This window comes from Nerophis lumbriciformis, linkage group LG19 (assembly GCF_033978685.3).
Source record: "Nerophis lumbriciformis linkage group LG19, RoL_Nlum_v2.1, whole genome shotgun sequence".
Lineage (NCBI taxonomy): Eukaryota > Metazoa > Chordata > Actinopteri > Syngnathiformes > Syngnathidae > Nerophis > Nerophis lumbriciformis.
In genome coordinates this window covers 40,069,880-40,085,108 of record NC_084566.2, presented here as the reverse complement: position 1 = coordinate 40,085,108, position 15,229 = coordinate 40,069,880, and the positions used below count along the sequence as shown (strand labels likewise).

Here is a 15,229-nt window from a genome sequence, read left to right as displayed (position 1 = left end):
AGAGATGGCAAGAATGTGTGGATATCCTGCGACACTCAAAGCAGATGCATTTCCAACGATAAAGTCAAAGAAATCTGCCGCCAGACCCCCATTGAATCTGCCGGAGTGTGTGAGCAATTCAGGGACAAAGGACCTCGGTAGCACGGCAAGAAATGGCGGCAGTTTGTTCCCGCAGATGAGCGAGCTAAACCCCCTATCGACCCTAGCTTCCCTGGCCTGCTGACATCAACTCCAAAACTGGACAGATCAACTTTCAGGTAAAGAGCGCGGATGAGGGTATGTCTACAGAATATATTAATTGATGAAAATTGGGCTGTCGGATATGGCTCAATAGCTTCAGTTTCTTCTTTAATTTCGTTTTCGCTACCTGCCTCCACACTACAACCATCCGTTTCAATACATGCGTAATCTGTTGAATCGCTTAAGCCGCTGAAATCCGAGTCTGAATCCGAGCTAATGTCGCTATAGCTTGCTGTTCTATCCGCCATGTTTGTTTGTGTTGGCTTCACTATGTGACGTCACAGGAAAATGGACGGGTGTTTATAACGATGGTTAAAATCAGGCACTTTGAAGCTTTTTTTAGGGATATTGCGCGATGGGTAAAATTTTGAAAAAAACTTCAAAAAATATAATAAGCCACTGGGAACTGATTTTTAATGGTTTTAACCATTCTGAAATTGTGATAATGTTCCCCTTTAACATGCCAGAGCAAAAAGTCTTCATTTGGATCCGTAGACCTTTATAAAGTAGATGCCCACCTCCTGCATGGTTGAGGTCATAAGCATTGATTAATGTGTTTGTATAAAGGCTAGGGCTGCTAATCTTTGGGTGTCCCACGATTCGATTCAATATCGATTTTTTTTTTCCGATTCAACACGATTCTCGACAGGCCCGGCCCTAACCAATCTGGCGCCCTAGGCAAGATTTTAGGTGGCGCCCCCCCACATCGGCAGTGAAGTGTATATACTCACAAAAAAACGAATAGCTTTGTCTTTGACCTTTTTTTTTACTTAAAGAAAGCAAATTAACAATCAGAATAGTTAACAAGATTAAAAAAAATATGAATAAATAAATGAATGCAAAAATAAAAAATGAATATATGAAATACAATATTTTTTACATACATATTGCTTAATTAACATTAATGATGTGCACTTTAACAACTAGGCTTACAACTATACCTAATATATAAAGGGGTGGAAAAGTGACTATTACCTGCAGGGCAAACATTAGCTAACCAGAAGGCAATAACAATGTAAACAAAAAACACCTGCTTAAAAGATCTAATACAAATGTCCCTGAGGAATGTAAGGTGGGAGTACTGTAATTACCTAACGTTACATTATTATTTTCCATAACAATTTAGCCCCCTCCACAATATTAACCCGACGTTAAAACAGAACTAGCTATTTATTGATTAGCAATTGCCGAATCATGTAACATTAGCTTATTGCTAAAAAGTCAGGTTACTATCACATTCTGTAACAGACAAATAATTTCATGTAGGCTAACGTTACCTACCTGCTACCTCTGTCTTTTCTTGTTTCTCCTCTTCTTTTCTCTTTTTTCTTCCCTGGGCACCTGACAGTTTTGGCCGTTTTGACATCTTGTGTTGATTTTTTGATGTGGTGACGTCCAAAAAGAGTCATGATACGGGAAGGGAGGGGGCGCACCGTGCGGGGGAGGGGGGGGCGTAATGTTGTAACAAATAATATTTCTATTATATAGGCTTTACTTTGCATTTTAATTAACGTGGGATTATTTTTTGTATTTAGAAATAATAGTACCAACTTTTTTTTTTTTTCCTCCAACATTTGTGGCACTGGCGTGGCGCCCCCTGATGGACGGCGCCCTTAGCATTTGCCTATACGGCCTATGCCACGGGCCGGCCCTGATTCTCGATTCAAAAACGATTTTTTTTTCCCGATTCAAAATGATTCTCTATTCATTCAATACATAGATTTCAGCAGGATCTACCCCAGTCTGCTGACATGCAAGCAGAGTAAAAAGCTTTTATAATTGTAAAGGACAATGTTTTATCAACTGATTGCAATAATGTACATTTATTTTAACTACTAAATGAACCAAAAATATGACTTATTTTATCTTTGTGAAAATATTGGACACTGTGTGTTGTCAAGCTTATGAGTGTCATGTCTGTGTGATCATGTTTTGTTTTAGTCATGTTCGGTTTTGTTTTTTGGACTTTCTGTGCACTTTTGTTTGTTTTGTCACCATAGCAACCATTAGTTTTCACCTGTTTTTACCTACTCAGTGGCCTAGTGGTTAGAGTGTCCGTCCTGAGATCGGTAGGTTGGGAGTTCAAATCCCGGCCGAGTCATACCAAAGTCTATAAAAATGGGACCCATTACCTCCCTGCTTGGCACTCAGCATCAAGGGTTGGAATTGGGGGTTAAATCACCAAAAATGATTCCCGGGCGCGGCCACCGCTGCTGCCCACTGCTCCCCTCACCTCCCAGGGGGTGATCAAGGGTGATGGGTCAAATGCAGAGAATAATTTCGCCACACCTAGTGTGTGTGTGACAATCATTGGTACTTTAACTTTTTAACTGTCATGTCACGCACCTGTTTCACGTTTTGAGTCACGCACCTGTTTTCACTAATCCTGTCACTAGTATTTAAGCTTCGAGTTGCCAGGCTGTCTTTCTGGCAACATCATACCCCTGACACTCTGCTTCACACTCTCCACACACCCTTATGACCCTTGCTGCTCTTTTTCATGCCGTTTTCTTGTCCAAGTTTTCTTTATTCATGCCATAGTTTGCAAGTTTTGTTTCATTGTTCGTAGTTTCTGCCTTTGTGCAAGTTTTGTGTTTATAGTCCGCCCTTGTTTATTCTTTTTTTGAGTGTTAAAATTAAATATGTATTCACCTGCACGTCATGTCTGGTCCAAATCATTTGCACCTCAAGAGAACAAACCACGCCATAGTCCTAGTCTTGACAGATGTCGCCAGCCTGACCAACAGAAAAAGAAAAGCTTAAATAACACAGACGTGATTAACGAAAACAGGTGCGTGACGTGACAGGTGAAAACTAATGGATTGCTATGGAAACAAAAACAAGGGAGTGAACAACCAGACACTAAAGAGTCCAATAACTAAACAAGACAAAACATGACGAAAACAAAACATGATCACACAGACATGACGATGAGATGCGATGCAAGTGTAAGCCACTGTGACACTATTGTTCTTTTTTTATTTTATAAATGTCTAATGATAATGTCAATGAGGGATTTTTAATCACTGCTATGTTGAAATTGTAACTAATATTGATACTGTTGTTGATGATATTCATTTTTGTTTCACTACTTTTGGTTTATTCTGTCCTGTTTGTGTCTCCTCTCAATTGCTCTGTTTATTGCACTTCTGAGTGTTGCTGGGTTGGGTTTGGTTTTGGAATTGGATTGCATTGTTATGGTATTGCTGTGTATTGTTTTGTTGGATTGATTAATTTAAAAAAAAATAAAAAATAGAAAAAATGTTAAAAAAAGAAAGAAAAAATAATCGATTTTTTTACAAATGTGAATCGATAATAAGAAAAAAATGTTCCACACCCCTAATAAAGGCTATTTTGCAAACAGAAATGTGCTGATGCAACCTGAGGGGAAAAGTGCACAAAAGCATTGCAAATGTTCCGTAAATAAAAACATGTCATCAACACTGAATCACAGTCAACTCTTGCGGGAATCGAGCTGAAGTTGTTGTTGTTGTTGTTGATGATGAGCTCATGTTTTGTTTGGTTCAATGTTCTGGAAAGACGCGTGATTCAGGTGTGAGTCTCGTCATGTTCCCGGCATGGTTGCTGACTCTCACTATTATGTTAGATCCACTATGGACTGGACTCTCACTATTATGTTAGATCCACTATGGACTGGACTCTCACACTATTATGTTAGATCCACTATGGACTGGACTCTCACACTATTATGTAAGATCCACTATAGACTGGACTCTCCCTATTATGTTAGATCCACTATGGACTGGACTGTCACACTATTATGTAAGATCCACTATGGACTGGACTCTCACTATTATGTTGGATCCACTATGGACTGGACTCTCACTATTATGTAAGATCCACTATGGACTGGACTCTCACTATTATGTTAGATCCACTATAGACTGGACTCTCCCTATTATGTTAGATCCACTATGGACTGGACTGTCACACTATTATGTTAGATCCACTATAGACTGGACTCTCCCTATTATGTTAGATCCACTATGGACCGGACTCTCACTATTATGTTAGATCCACTATGGACTGGACTCTCCCTATTATGTTAGATCTACTATGGACTGGACTCTCACACTATTATGTAAGATCCACTATGGACTGGACTGTCACACTATTATGTTAGATCCACTATAGACTGGACTCTCCCTATTATGTTAGATCCACTATGGACTGGACTGTCACACTATTATGTTAGATCCACTATAGACTGGACTCTCCCTATTATGTTAGATCCACTATGGACTGGACTCTCACTATTATGTTAGATCCACTATGGACTGGACTCTCCCTATTATGTTAGATCCACTATGGACTGGACTCTCCCTATTATGTTAGATCCACTATGGACTGGACTCTCACTATTATGTTAGATCCACTATGGACTGGACTCTCACTATTATGTAAGATCCACTATGGACTGGACTCTCACTATTATGTTAGATCCACTATAGACTGGACTCTCCCTATTATGTTAGATCCACTATGGACTGGACTGTCACTAGTATGTTAGATCCACTATGGACTGGACTCTCACTATTATGTTAGATCCACTATAGACTGGACTCTCACTATTATGTTAGATCCACTATGGACTGGACTCTCCCTATTATGTTAGATCCACTATGGACTGGACTCTCCCTATTATGTTAGATCCACTATGGACTGGACTCTCACTATTATGTTAGATCCACTATGGACTGGACTCTCACTATTATGTAAGATCCACTATGGACTGGACTCTCCCTATTATGTTAGATCCACTATGGACTGGACTGTCACACTATTATGTTAGATCCACTATGGACTGGACTCTCACTATTATGTAAGATCCACTATGCACTGGACTCTCACTATTATGTTAGATCCACTATAGACTGGACTCTCCCTATTATGTTAGATCCACTATGGACTGGACTTTCACTATTATGTTAGATCTACTATGGACTGGACTCTCCCTATTATGTTAGATCTACTATGGACTGGACTCTCACTATTATGTAAGATCCACTATGGACTGGACTCTCACTATTATGTTAGATCCACTATAGACTGGACTCTCCCTATTATGTTAGATCCACTATGGACTGGACTGTCACACTATTATGTTAGATCCACTATGGACTGGACTCTCCCTATTATGTTAGATCCACTATGGACTGGACTCTCACTATTATGTTGGATCCACTATGGACTGGACTCTCACTATTATGTAAGATCCACTATGGACTGGACTCTCACTATTATGTTAGATCCACTATAGACTGGACTCTCCCTATTATGTTAGATCCACTATGGACTGGACTTTCACTATTATGTTAGATCTACTATGGACTGGACTGTCACACTATTATGTTAGATCCACTATAGACTGGACTCTCCCTATTATGTTAGATCCACTATGGACTGGACTGTCACACTATTATGTTAGATCCACTATGGACTGGACTCTCACACTATTATGTAAGATCCACTATGGACTGGACTTTCACTATTTTGTTTTTGTTGTTGATGATGAGCTCATGTTTTGTTTGGTTCAATGTTCTGGAAAGACGCGTGATTCAGGTGTGAGTCTCGTCATGTTCCCGGCATGGTTGCTGACGCCCCCCCCCCCCCCCCCGACACGCCTTTCAGGTCCGTGCACGTTCGAGCGGGACCAGTGCGGCTGGACGGACGCCGGCCAAGCTCCAAGGAGGTGGCACCGACAGAGAGCCGGCGGCGGCACGCAGCCACCGACTGATCACACCACGCACTCAGGTGTGCTCTCTTTGGGGTGACTTTTAAACAGGACAACGACCTGTTGAATGTGTGAGGATGCTCTGAGTCTGTTTTTTTTCCTTGCTTCTCAGGCTTTTTCATGAGCGTCAACTCCAGTCAGGCGTCCCGGTTGAGCGAGGCCCGACTCCAGAGCCCCACCCTGCCGCCTTCGTCCCCCTACTGCCAGATTCAGTACGTCCATGTTGTGGTGGAAGGTTTGACACCCCAGCTCAACATGTCGGCTTGCCGGTTGCTCAACGCCCACCTCCCAAATCCAACGCTCCCCCCCCCCTTCTTCCTTCCTTCTTTCCTCCGAGCAGGTTTCACTTCCACATCAGCTCTGAGTGTGCTGGCTCGCTCAAAGTGCTGACGCAGCAAGATGACGGACGTGAAGCAATCCTGTGGTCACGCATCCGCCGCACCGCTCGCCATTGGACGCCCGAATATGTGCCCCTGTGGACGCACCTGCGGCCTCACAAGGTGCCCGCCAACGCGCACGTTCATGCAAACGTGGCTGCCCCTGCAAAGATTCTTTCAGATTAGAATAGAATAGAAAGTACTTTATTGATCTCTGGGGGAAATTCAGCACCACAGTTCGCTCACAATAGACAATAAACACTTAGATATTTTTTACATGTGAATAATATAAATACAGTCTATTATACAGCATTATTCACAAGTGAATAATATAAATACAGTCTATTATACAGCATTATTCACATGTGAATAATATAAATACAGTCTATTATACAGCATTATTCACATGTAAATAATATAAATATGGTCTATTATACAGCATTATTCACATGTAAATAATATAAATACAGTCTATTATACAGCATTATTCACATGTGAATAATATAAATACAGTCTATTATACAGCGTTATTCACATGTGAATAATATAAATACGGTCTATTATACAGCATTATTCACATGTGAATAATATAAATACAGTCTATTATACAGCATTATTCACTTGTGAATAATATAAATACAGTCTTTTATACAGCATTATTCACATGTTAATAACATAAATACAGTCTATTATACAGCATTATTCACATGTGAATAATATAAATACGGTCTATTAACAGCATTATTCACATGTGAATAATATAAATACAGTCTATTATACAGCAGTATTCACATGTGAATAATATTCATACAGTATTATACAGCATTATTCACATGTGAATAATATACATACAGTATTATACAGCATTATTCACATGTGAATAATATACATGCAGTCTATTATACAGCATTATTCACATGTTAATAACATAAATACAGTCTATTATACAGCATTATTCACATGTGAATAATATAAATACAGTCTGTTATACAGCATTATTCACATGTGAATAATATAAATACGGTCTGTTATACAGCATTATTCACATGTGAATAATATAAATACAGTTTATTATACAGCATTATTCACATGTGAATAATATAAATACAGTCTATTATACAGCAGTATTCACATGTGAATAATATACATACAGTATTATACAGCATTATTCACATGTGAATAACATAAATACAGTCTATTATACATTGAAGTACAGTCAAAAAGGAACATGTGTATTATACAGCCTGATGGCGGTCGGTATAAAGGACTTCCTGTGTTTGATTAATTGCAAATGACTGCAAATGCTCCATTTGAAGCCTCTATTTAATTCAAAATGTACTGTAGATTATTGGCATATGGCATCATTTTATTGTTTTTTTTTTAAATAATTCCACAAGATGGCAGTATGAAGTATGAACAGTGGTCAGCATTCCGACAGGTTTATCTCGCTCTGCGTGCACTTTAAAATGTTGCTACTTGGCTGTTGTGGCAGTCATGCATGTTACACATGCTCTACTTTTCTTTACAATCACTATCAATTACGGGGTCGCGATGTGATTTGCTCGAGTAGCTGGACAGGACAAAAAAAAAATCAAATAAAAATAAATCAAATAAAAAAAACAGAGGATGATGGACATTACTGTATTTTCCGCACCATAAGCCGCCCTGGGTTATAAGCCGCGCCTTCAATGAACGGCATATTTCAAAACTTTGTCCACCTATAAGCCGCCCCGTGTTATAAGCCGCATCTAGCTGCACTAAAGGGAATGTCAAAAAAACAGTCAGATAGGTCAGTCAAACTTTAATAATATATTAAAAACCAGCGTGATGTGGGCGCGCATGGAGTCGTATATCAACATGGACGGAGCTGCGTGAAAAAAGCCACCCGGCCTCTTCGCGTAAACTTCCCTTAACCACTCGCTCATCTTTTCTTCATCCATCCATCCCTTCGAGTTAGCTTTTATGATGACGCCGGCTGGAAAGGTCTCTTTTGGCAAGGTCTTCCTTTTGAATATCACCATGGGTGGAAGTTTCTGGCCATTAGCATGGCAAGCTAGAACCACAGTGAAGGATGACTTCTCATTCCCTGTGGTGCGAATATTCACCGTACGTGCTCCCGTTGTATCCACAGTGCGGTTCACAGGAATATCAAAAGTCAGTGGAACCTCGTCCATGTTGATAATGTTCTCTGGCCGGATCTTTTTTTCAGCTGTCTTGTTTTTACAATATGCACGGAAAGTAGCCAGCTTTTCTTGAAAGTCTTTAGGCAGTTGCTGTGAAATAGTAGTCCGTGTGCGGATGGAGAGATTGCGTCTTTTCATGAACCGGAAACCTGTCGCTTAGTAGGAGCCATTTTGTGGTCTTTACAGATGTAAACACACAAAGGAAATGAAACGTAATATCCGCGCGCTTCTTCTTCTTCTACGGGGGCGGGTGGTTGCTTACAGTAGAAGAAGAAGCGCTTCCTCTTCTATGGGGGCGGGTGCTTACCTTGGCGGTTGCTTGCCGTAGAAGAAGAAGCGCTTCCGCTTCTACGGGGGAAAAAGATGGCGGCTGTTTACCGTAGTTGCGAGACCTAAACTTTATGAAAATGAATCTTAATATTAATCCATATATAAAGCGCACCGGGTTATAAGCCGCACTGTCAGCTTTTGAGTAAATTTGTGGTTTTTAGGTGCGGCTAATAGTGCGGAAAATACGGTATATTGTTTGTGTTTGGAATGTGACCTGCATGTAAATGTGGGACTAAATTCCTGTGAAGTAAATACCATTTTTTTTCCCTCAGGTGTGGTTGAGTAGTAGTGGTCAAGCCTACCCGGGAGAAGCCGCCAGTGAGGCTTGTGTCGTTGCCGTGGACGACATCTCTTTCCTCAACTGTGAGAACTTCTTCCAGCCACCAGGTAAATCGTGCTTGATGAACCTTTTACATGCATGGCAGCTGCTTCCCGTTTACCAGATCCGGGTCTTCTCTTGCAGCTCTCCCTGCCTTCAGGTGCACCTTTGAAGACAGCCTGTGTGTTTGGCTGCAGGGGGCCGACGACGACCTGGACTGGACTATAAGGTCGGGCCCGACTGACACGCCGAACACCGGGCCAGCAGGGGACCACACTACGGGAACAGGTCAATATAATACATCAATCGTGCAAATAACAAGCCGGCGCATGTCACTGAGGCTTGTTCCACAGGAAACTATCTCTACGTCGAGAGCTCCCATCCCAGCGCAAAAGGTGATGTTGCTCAGCTGAAGTCAGCATTGCTGCCACCTGCTGGTGAACAAGGGTACTGTTTAACATTCTGGTACCACATGTTTGGAGCCACCGTGGGTTCTTTGAGGATGTTCCTTCACACGGCCGTGAACAAATCTCTGGTAAGACACACAGAAGACATGTTTTGTGTATGATACAATTGCATTGTTATCAATCTGAGGGGGTCGAATGACAAGTGCAGCCAATCAAAAGTTAGGAGACTCATGCTGGTGACCCCTATGCAGGCCCGGCCCTAACCAATCTGGCGCCCTAGGCAAGATTTTAGGTGGCGCCCCCCCCCCACATCGGCAGTGAAGTGTATATACTCACAAGAAACCGAATAGCTTTGTCTTTGACCTTTTTTTTTTTTACTTACAACTATACCTAATATATAAAGGGGTGGAAAAGTGACTATTACCTGCAGGGCAAACATTAGCTAACCAGAAGGCAATAACAATGTAAACAAAAAACACCTGCTTAAAAGATCTAATACAAATGTCCCTGAGGAATGTAAGGTGGGAGTACTGTAATTACCTAACGTTACATTATTATTTTCCATAACAATTTAGCCCCCTCCACAATATTAACCCGACGTTAAAACAGAACTAGCTATTTATTGATTAGCAATTGCCGAATCATGTAACATTAGCTTAATGCTAAAAAGCCAGGTTACTATCACATTCTGTAACAGACAAATAATTTCATGTAGGCGTACGTTACCTACCTGCTACCTCTGTCTTTTTCTCGTTTCTCCTCCTCTTCTTTTCTCTTTTTTCTTCCCTGGGCACCTGACAGTTTTGGCCGTTTTGACATCTTGTGTTGATTTTTTGATGTGGTGACGTCCAAAAAGAGTCATGATACGGGAAGGGAGGGGGCGGGGGGTGGCGTAATGTTGTAACAAATAATATTTCTATTAAATAGGCTTTACTTTGCATTTTAATTAACGTGGGATTATTTTTTGTATTTAGAAATAATAGTACCAACTTTTTTTTTTTTTTTTTTCTCCAACATTTGTGGCACTGGCGTGGCGCCCCCTGATGGACGGCGCCCTTAGCATTTGCCTATACGGCCTATGCCACGGGCCGGCCCTGCCCCTATGGGTTATGGTCAAAATGCTTTGTAAGACACGCTGGCGTACGATTAGTTGCTAAGTCCCACCGTGGCGTTTTGCTTGAGGGCGGTCATGTTTTTCAATCTTGCTCAAGTTTGCCACACATGTGCCTATCAGTGCACAAAAGTCGTGTACCAAAGTTGATGGAGATTCAACTAAACACTCTAAAGCAGGGGTGTCAAAGTCATTTTAGCTCAGGGGCCGCATGGAGGAACGTCTATTACCAAGGAGGGGTTAAATCATGGCATGATAACTTAAAAATAAAGACAACTCCAGGTTGTTTTCTTTGTTTTACTTTGCCCCCCCCCCCCCCCTCCTTTCGTGGAGAGAGGGGGGGTGGGGCACAAATTCGGTGACCACAGATGAGGCGCTAGCTGTCCAAAGTCGGGATCCAGGGTGCCCAGGGTGGACCACTCATCTGTGCATCAGTTGGGGACGTCTCTGCACTGCTGACCTGTCTCCACTCAAGATGATCTCCTGCTGGCCCCACTATGGACTGGACTCTCACTATTATGTTAGATCCACTATGGACTGGACTCTCACACTATTATGTTAGATCCACTATGGACTGGACTCTCACTATTATGTTAGATCCACTATGGACTGGACTCTCACAATATTATGCTAGATCCACTATGGACTGGACTCTCACACTATTATGTTAGATCCACTATGGACTGGACTGTCACACTATTATGTTAGATCCACTATGGACTGGACTCTCATTATTATGTTAGATCCACTATGGACTGGACTCTCACACTATTATGTTAGATCCACTATGGACTAGAGTCTAGTCCATAGTGGATCTAACATAATAGTGTGAGAGTCTAGTCACTAGACTCTCACACTATTATGTTAGATCCACTATGGACTGGACTACCACTATTATGTTAGATCCACTATGGACTGGACTCTCATTATTATGTTGGATCCACTATGGACTGGACTCTCACACTATTATGCTAGATCCACTATGGACTGAAATCCCACTATTATGTTAGATCCACTATTGACTGTTAGATCCACTATGGACTGGACTCTCACTATTATGTTAGATCCACTATGGACTGGACTCTCACACTATTATGTTAGATCCACTATGGACTAGAGTCTAGTCCATAGTGGATCTAACATAATAGTGTGAGAGTCTAGTCACTAGACTCTCACACTATTATGTTAGATCCACTATGGACTGGACTACCACTATTATGTTAGATCCACTATGGACTGGACTCTCATTATTATGTTGGATCCACTATGGACTGGACTCTCACACTATTATGCTAGATCCACTATGGACTGAAATCCCACTATTATGTTAGATCCACTATTGACTGTTAGATCCACTATGGACTGGACTCTCACTATTATGTTAGATCCACTATGGACTTGACTCTCACAATATTATGTAAGATCCACTATGGACTGGACTCTCACAATATTATGTTAGATCCACTATGGACTGGACTCTCACACTATTATGTTAGATCCACTATGGACGGAACTCTCACACTATTATGTTAGATCCACTATGGACTGGACTCTCACACTATTATGTAAGATCCACTATGGACTGGACTCTCACACTATTATGTTAGATCCACTATGGACGGAACTCTCACACTATTATGTTAGATCCACTATGGACTGGACTCTCACACTATTATGTTAGATCCACTATGGACTGGACTCTCACTATTATGTTAGATCCACTATGGACTGGACTCTCCCTATTATGTTAGATCCACTATGGACTGGACTCTCACACTATTATGTTAGATCCACTATGGACTGGACTCTCACACTATTATGTTAGATCCACTATGGACTGGACTCTCACACTATTGTGTTAGATCCACTATGGACTGGACTCTCACTATTATGTTAGATCCACTATGGACTGGACTCTCACACTATTATGCACTATGGACGGAACTCTCACACTATTATGTTAGATCCACTATGGACTGGACTCTCACACTATTATGTTAGATCCACTATGGACTGGACTCTCACTATTATGTTAGATCCACTATGGACTGGACTCTCCCTATTATGTTAGATCCACTATGGACTGGACTCTCACACTATTATGTTAGATCCACTATGGACTGGACTCTCACACTATTATGTTAGATCCACTATGGACTGGACTCTCACACTATTGTGTTAGATCCACTATGGACTGGACTCTCACTATTATGTTAGATCCACTATGGACTGGACTCTCACACTATTATGTTAGATCCACTATGGACTGGACTCTCACAATATTATGTTAGATCCACTATGGACTGGACTCTCCCTATTATGTTAGATCCACTATGGACTGGACTCTCACACTATTATGTTAGATCCACTATGGACTGGACTCTTACACTATTATGTTAGATCCACTATGGACTGGACTCTCACTATTATGTTGGATCCACTATGGACTGGACTCTCATTATTATGTTAGATCCACTATGGACTGGACTCTCACACTATTATGTTAGGTCCACTATGGGCTAGAGCCTAGTCCATAGTGGATCTAACATAATAGTGTGAGAGTCTAGTCACTAGACTCTCACACTATTATGTTAGATCCACTATGGACTGGACTCCCACTATTATGTTAGATCCACTATGGACTGGACTCTCATTATTATGTTGGATCCATTATGGACTGGACTCACACTATTATGCTAGATCCACTATGGACTGAAATCCCACTATTATGTTAGATCCACTATGGACTGTTAGATCCACTATGGACTTGACTCTCACACTATTATGTTAGATCCACTATGGACTGGACTCTCACAATATTATGTCAGATCCACTATGGACTGGACTCTCACTATTATGTTAGATCCACTATGGACTGGACTCTCACACTATTATGTTAGATCCACTATGGACTGGACTCTCACACTATTATGTTAGATCCACTATGGACTGGACTCTCTCACTATTATGTTAGATCCACTATGGACTGGACTCTCACTATTATGTTAGATCCACTATGGACTGGATTCTCTCACTATTATGTTAGATCCACTATGGACTGGACTCTCACACTATTATGTTAGATCCACTATGGACTGGACTCTCACACTATTATGGACTCCCGTGTGTTCGAAGCAGAAGACATAAAACGGCAGGTTTTAAGTTTCATGTGGGTCGAGGAGGAGGAGCCACAGTCCCCCTTTACTGTGTACCTCTTCCTCTGCTTGCCTAACAGAATTACTATTGTGACATCCAGTGGACACATTTAGAACAGCAGTTTCTTTCGTTTAAAAACAAAAATAGCAGCTCATTTTAATACTTGGCAAACTCATCAGGCGGCCCGGATAAAACCCGTGGGCCGTAGGTTTGACACCCCTGCTCTAAAGTTACAAGTGGTCTGTTGAGCTGTGTGAGAAATTTCAAGTCAATCCAGACTTGTAAGGGTCATACTTTGGGGGTTTAGTAACTGCGCCATCATGCGGTGCGTTTGTCAGGAAAATAATAGCACAGGCTAAACATCCTGTTTTGACAAAAGTACACACTTTAGTGTGCAGCCGAGTAACACAATGTTACGTGACGGTAACACCCTCACACTTTTGTCACAGTTGTGAAATGTTGGTTACAAAACAACCGCCCAGTTTCGGTGGGTATTGTGTTGTTGCGCAGACCTCACATCCTCATTGTGCAGCGTGAATCACCGCCCACCTCCGTCCTTCCTGTAGGTGTGGCAAAGATCAGGGGACCAAGGGGACGAGTGGCGGGCGGCTCAAAGTCACGTGACCTTGCAGCGGGTCCATCAAGTGATCGTGGAGGCCAGCGTGGGAGGAGAGGCGGGCGACATCGCCGTCGATGACGTCTCGCTTGTTCCCGGCGCATGCCCCACCTCTGGTGAGAAAAAAAATCTCTTTGTTAAAATGTCTTTTATTATTCCTACTTGAAGATACCAACATTTTCAGCCCCAACGTTACGTAGACCTGCTAAGACAATGAGTTAACTCACACTAATATTCTGATATTGATGGATGGATAGGTAGGTAGGTAGCAGTGACGTGCAGTCACTAGAGGCAGGTGAGGCCCCGCCTCACCTGCCATCATGGAAAGAAAAAAAATGTACCGTATTTTCCGCACTATTAGCCGCACCTAAAAACCACAAATTTACTCAAAAGCTGACAGTGCGGCTTATAACCCGGTGCGCTTTATATATGGATTAATATTAAGATTCATTTTCATAAAGTTTAGGTCTCGCAACTACGGTAAACAGCCGCCATCTTTTTTCCCCGTAGAAGAGGAAGTGCTTCTTCTTCTACGGTAAGCAACCGCCAAGGTAAGCACCCGCCCCCATAGAAGAAGAAGCGCGCGGGTATTACATTTCATTTCCTTTGTGTGTTTACATCTGTAAAGACCACAAAATGGCTCCTACTAAGCGACACACTGTGGTTCTAGCTTGCCATGCTAATGGCCAGAAACTTCCACCCATGGTGATATTCAAAAGGAAGACCTTGCCAAAA

The 15,229-nt window shown here is 41.7% G+C and overlaps 1 protein-coding gene across 1 annotated transcript in view; it reads left to right on the top strand.

Annotated features, from left to right (window-relative positions):
- Nucleotides 1–15,229, top strand: part of LOC133618955 (MAM and LDL-receptor class A domain-containing protein 1) — a 174,288-nt gene that overhangs the window by 132,396 nt on the left and 26,663 nt on the right. The window contains exons 33-39 of the mRNA XM_061979815.2: nt 5,893–6,015; nt 6,108–6,207; nt 6,336–6,495; nt 9,158–9,272; nt 9,349–9,492; nt 9,558–9,739; nt 14,445–14,610. Of these exons, the coding sequence (XP_061835799.2) occupies nt 5,893–6,015; nt 6,108–6,207; nt 6,336–6,495; nt 9,158–9,272; nt 9,349–9,492; nt 9,558–9,739; nt 14,445–14,610 (990 nt within the window). The remainder of the gene's footprint in view (nt 1–5,892; nt 6,016–6,107; nt 6,208–6,335; nt 6,496–9,157; nt 9,273–9,348; nt 9,493–9,557; nt 9,740–14,444; nt 14,611–15,229) is intronic.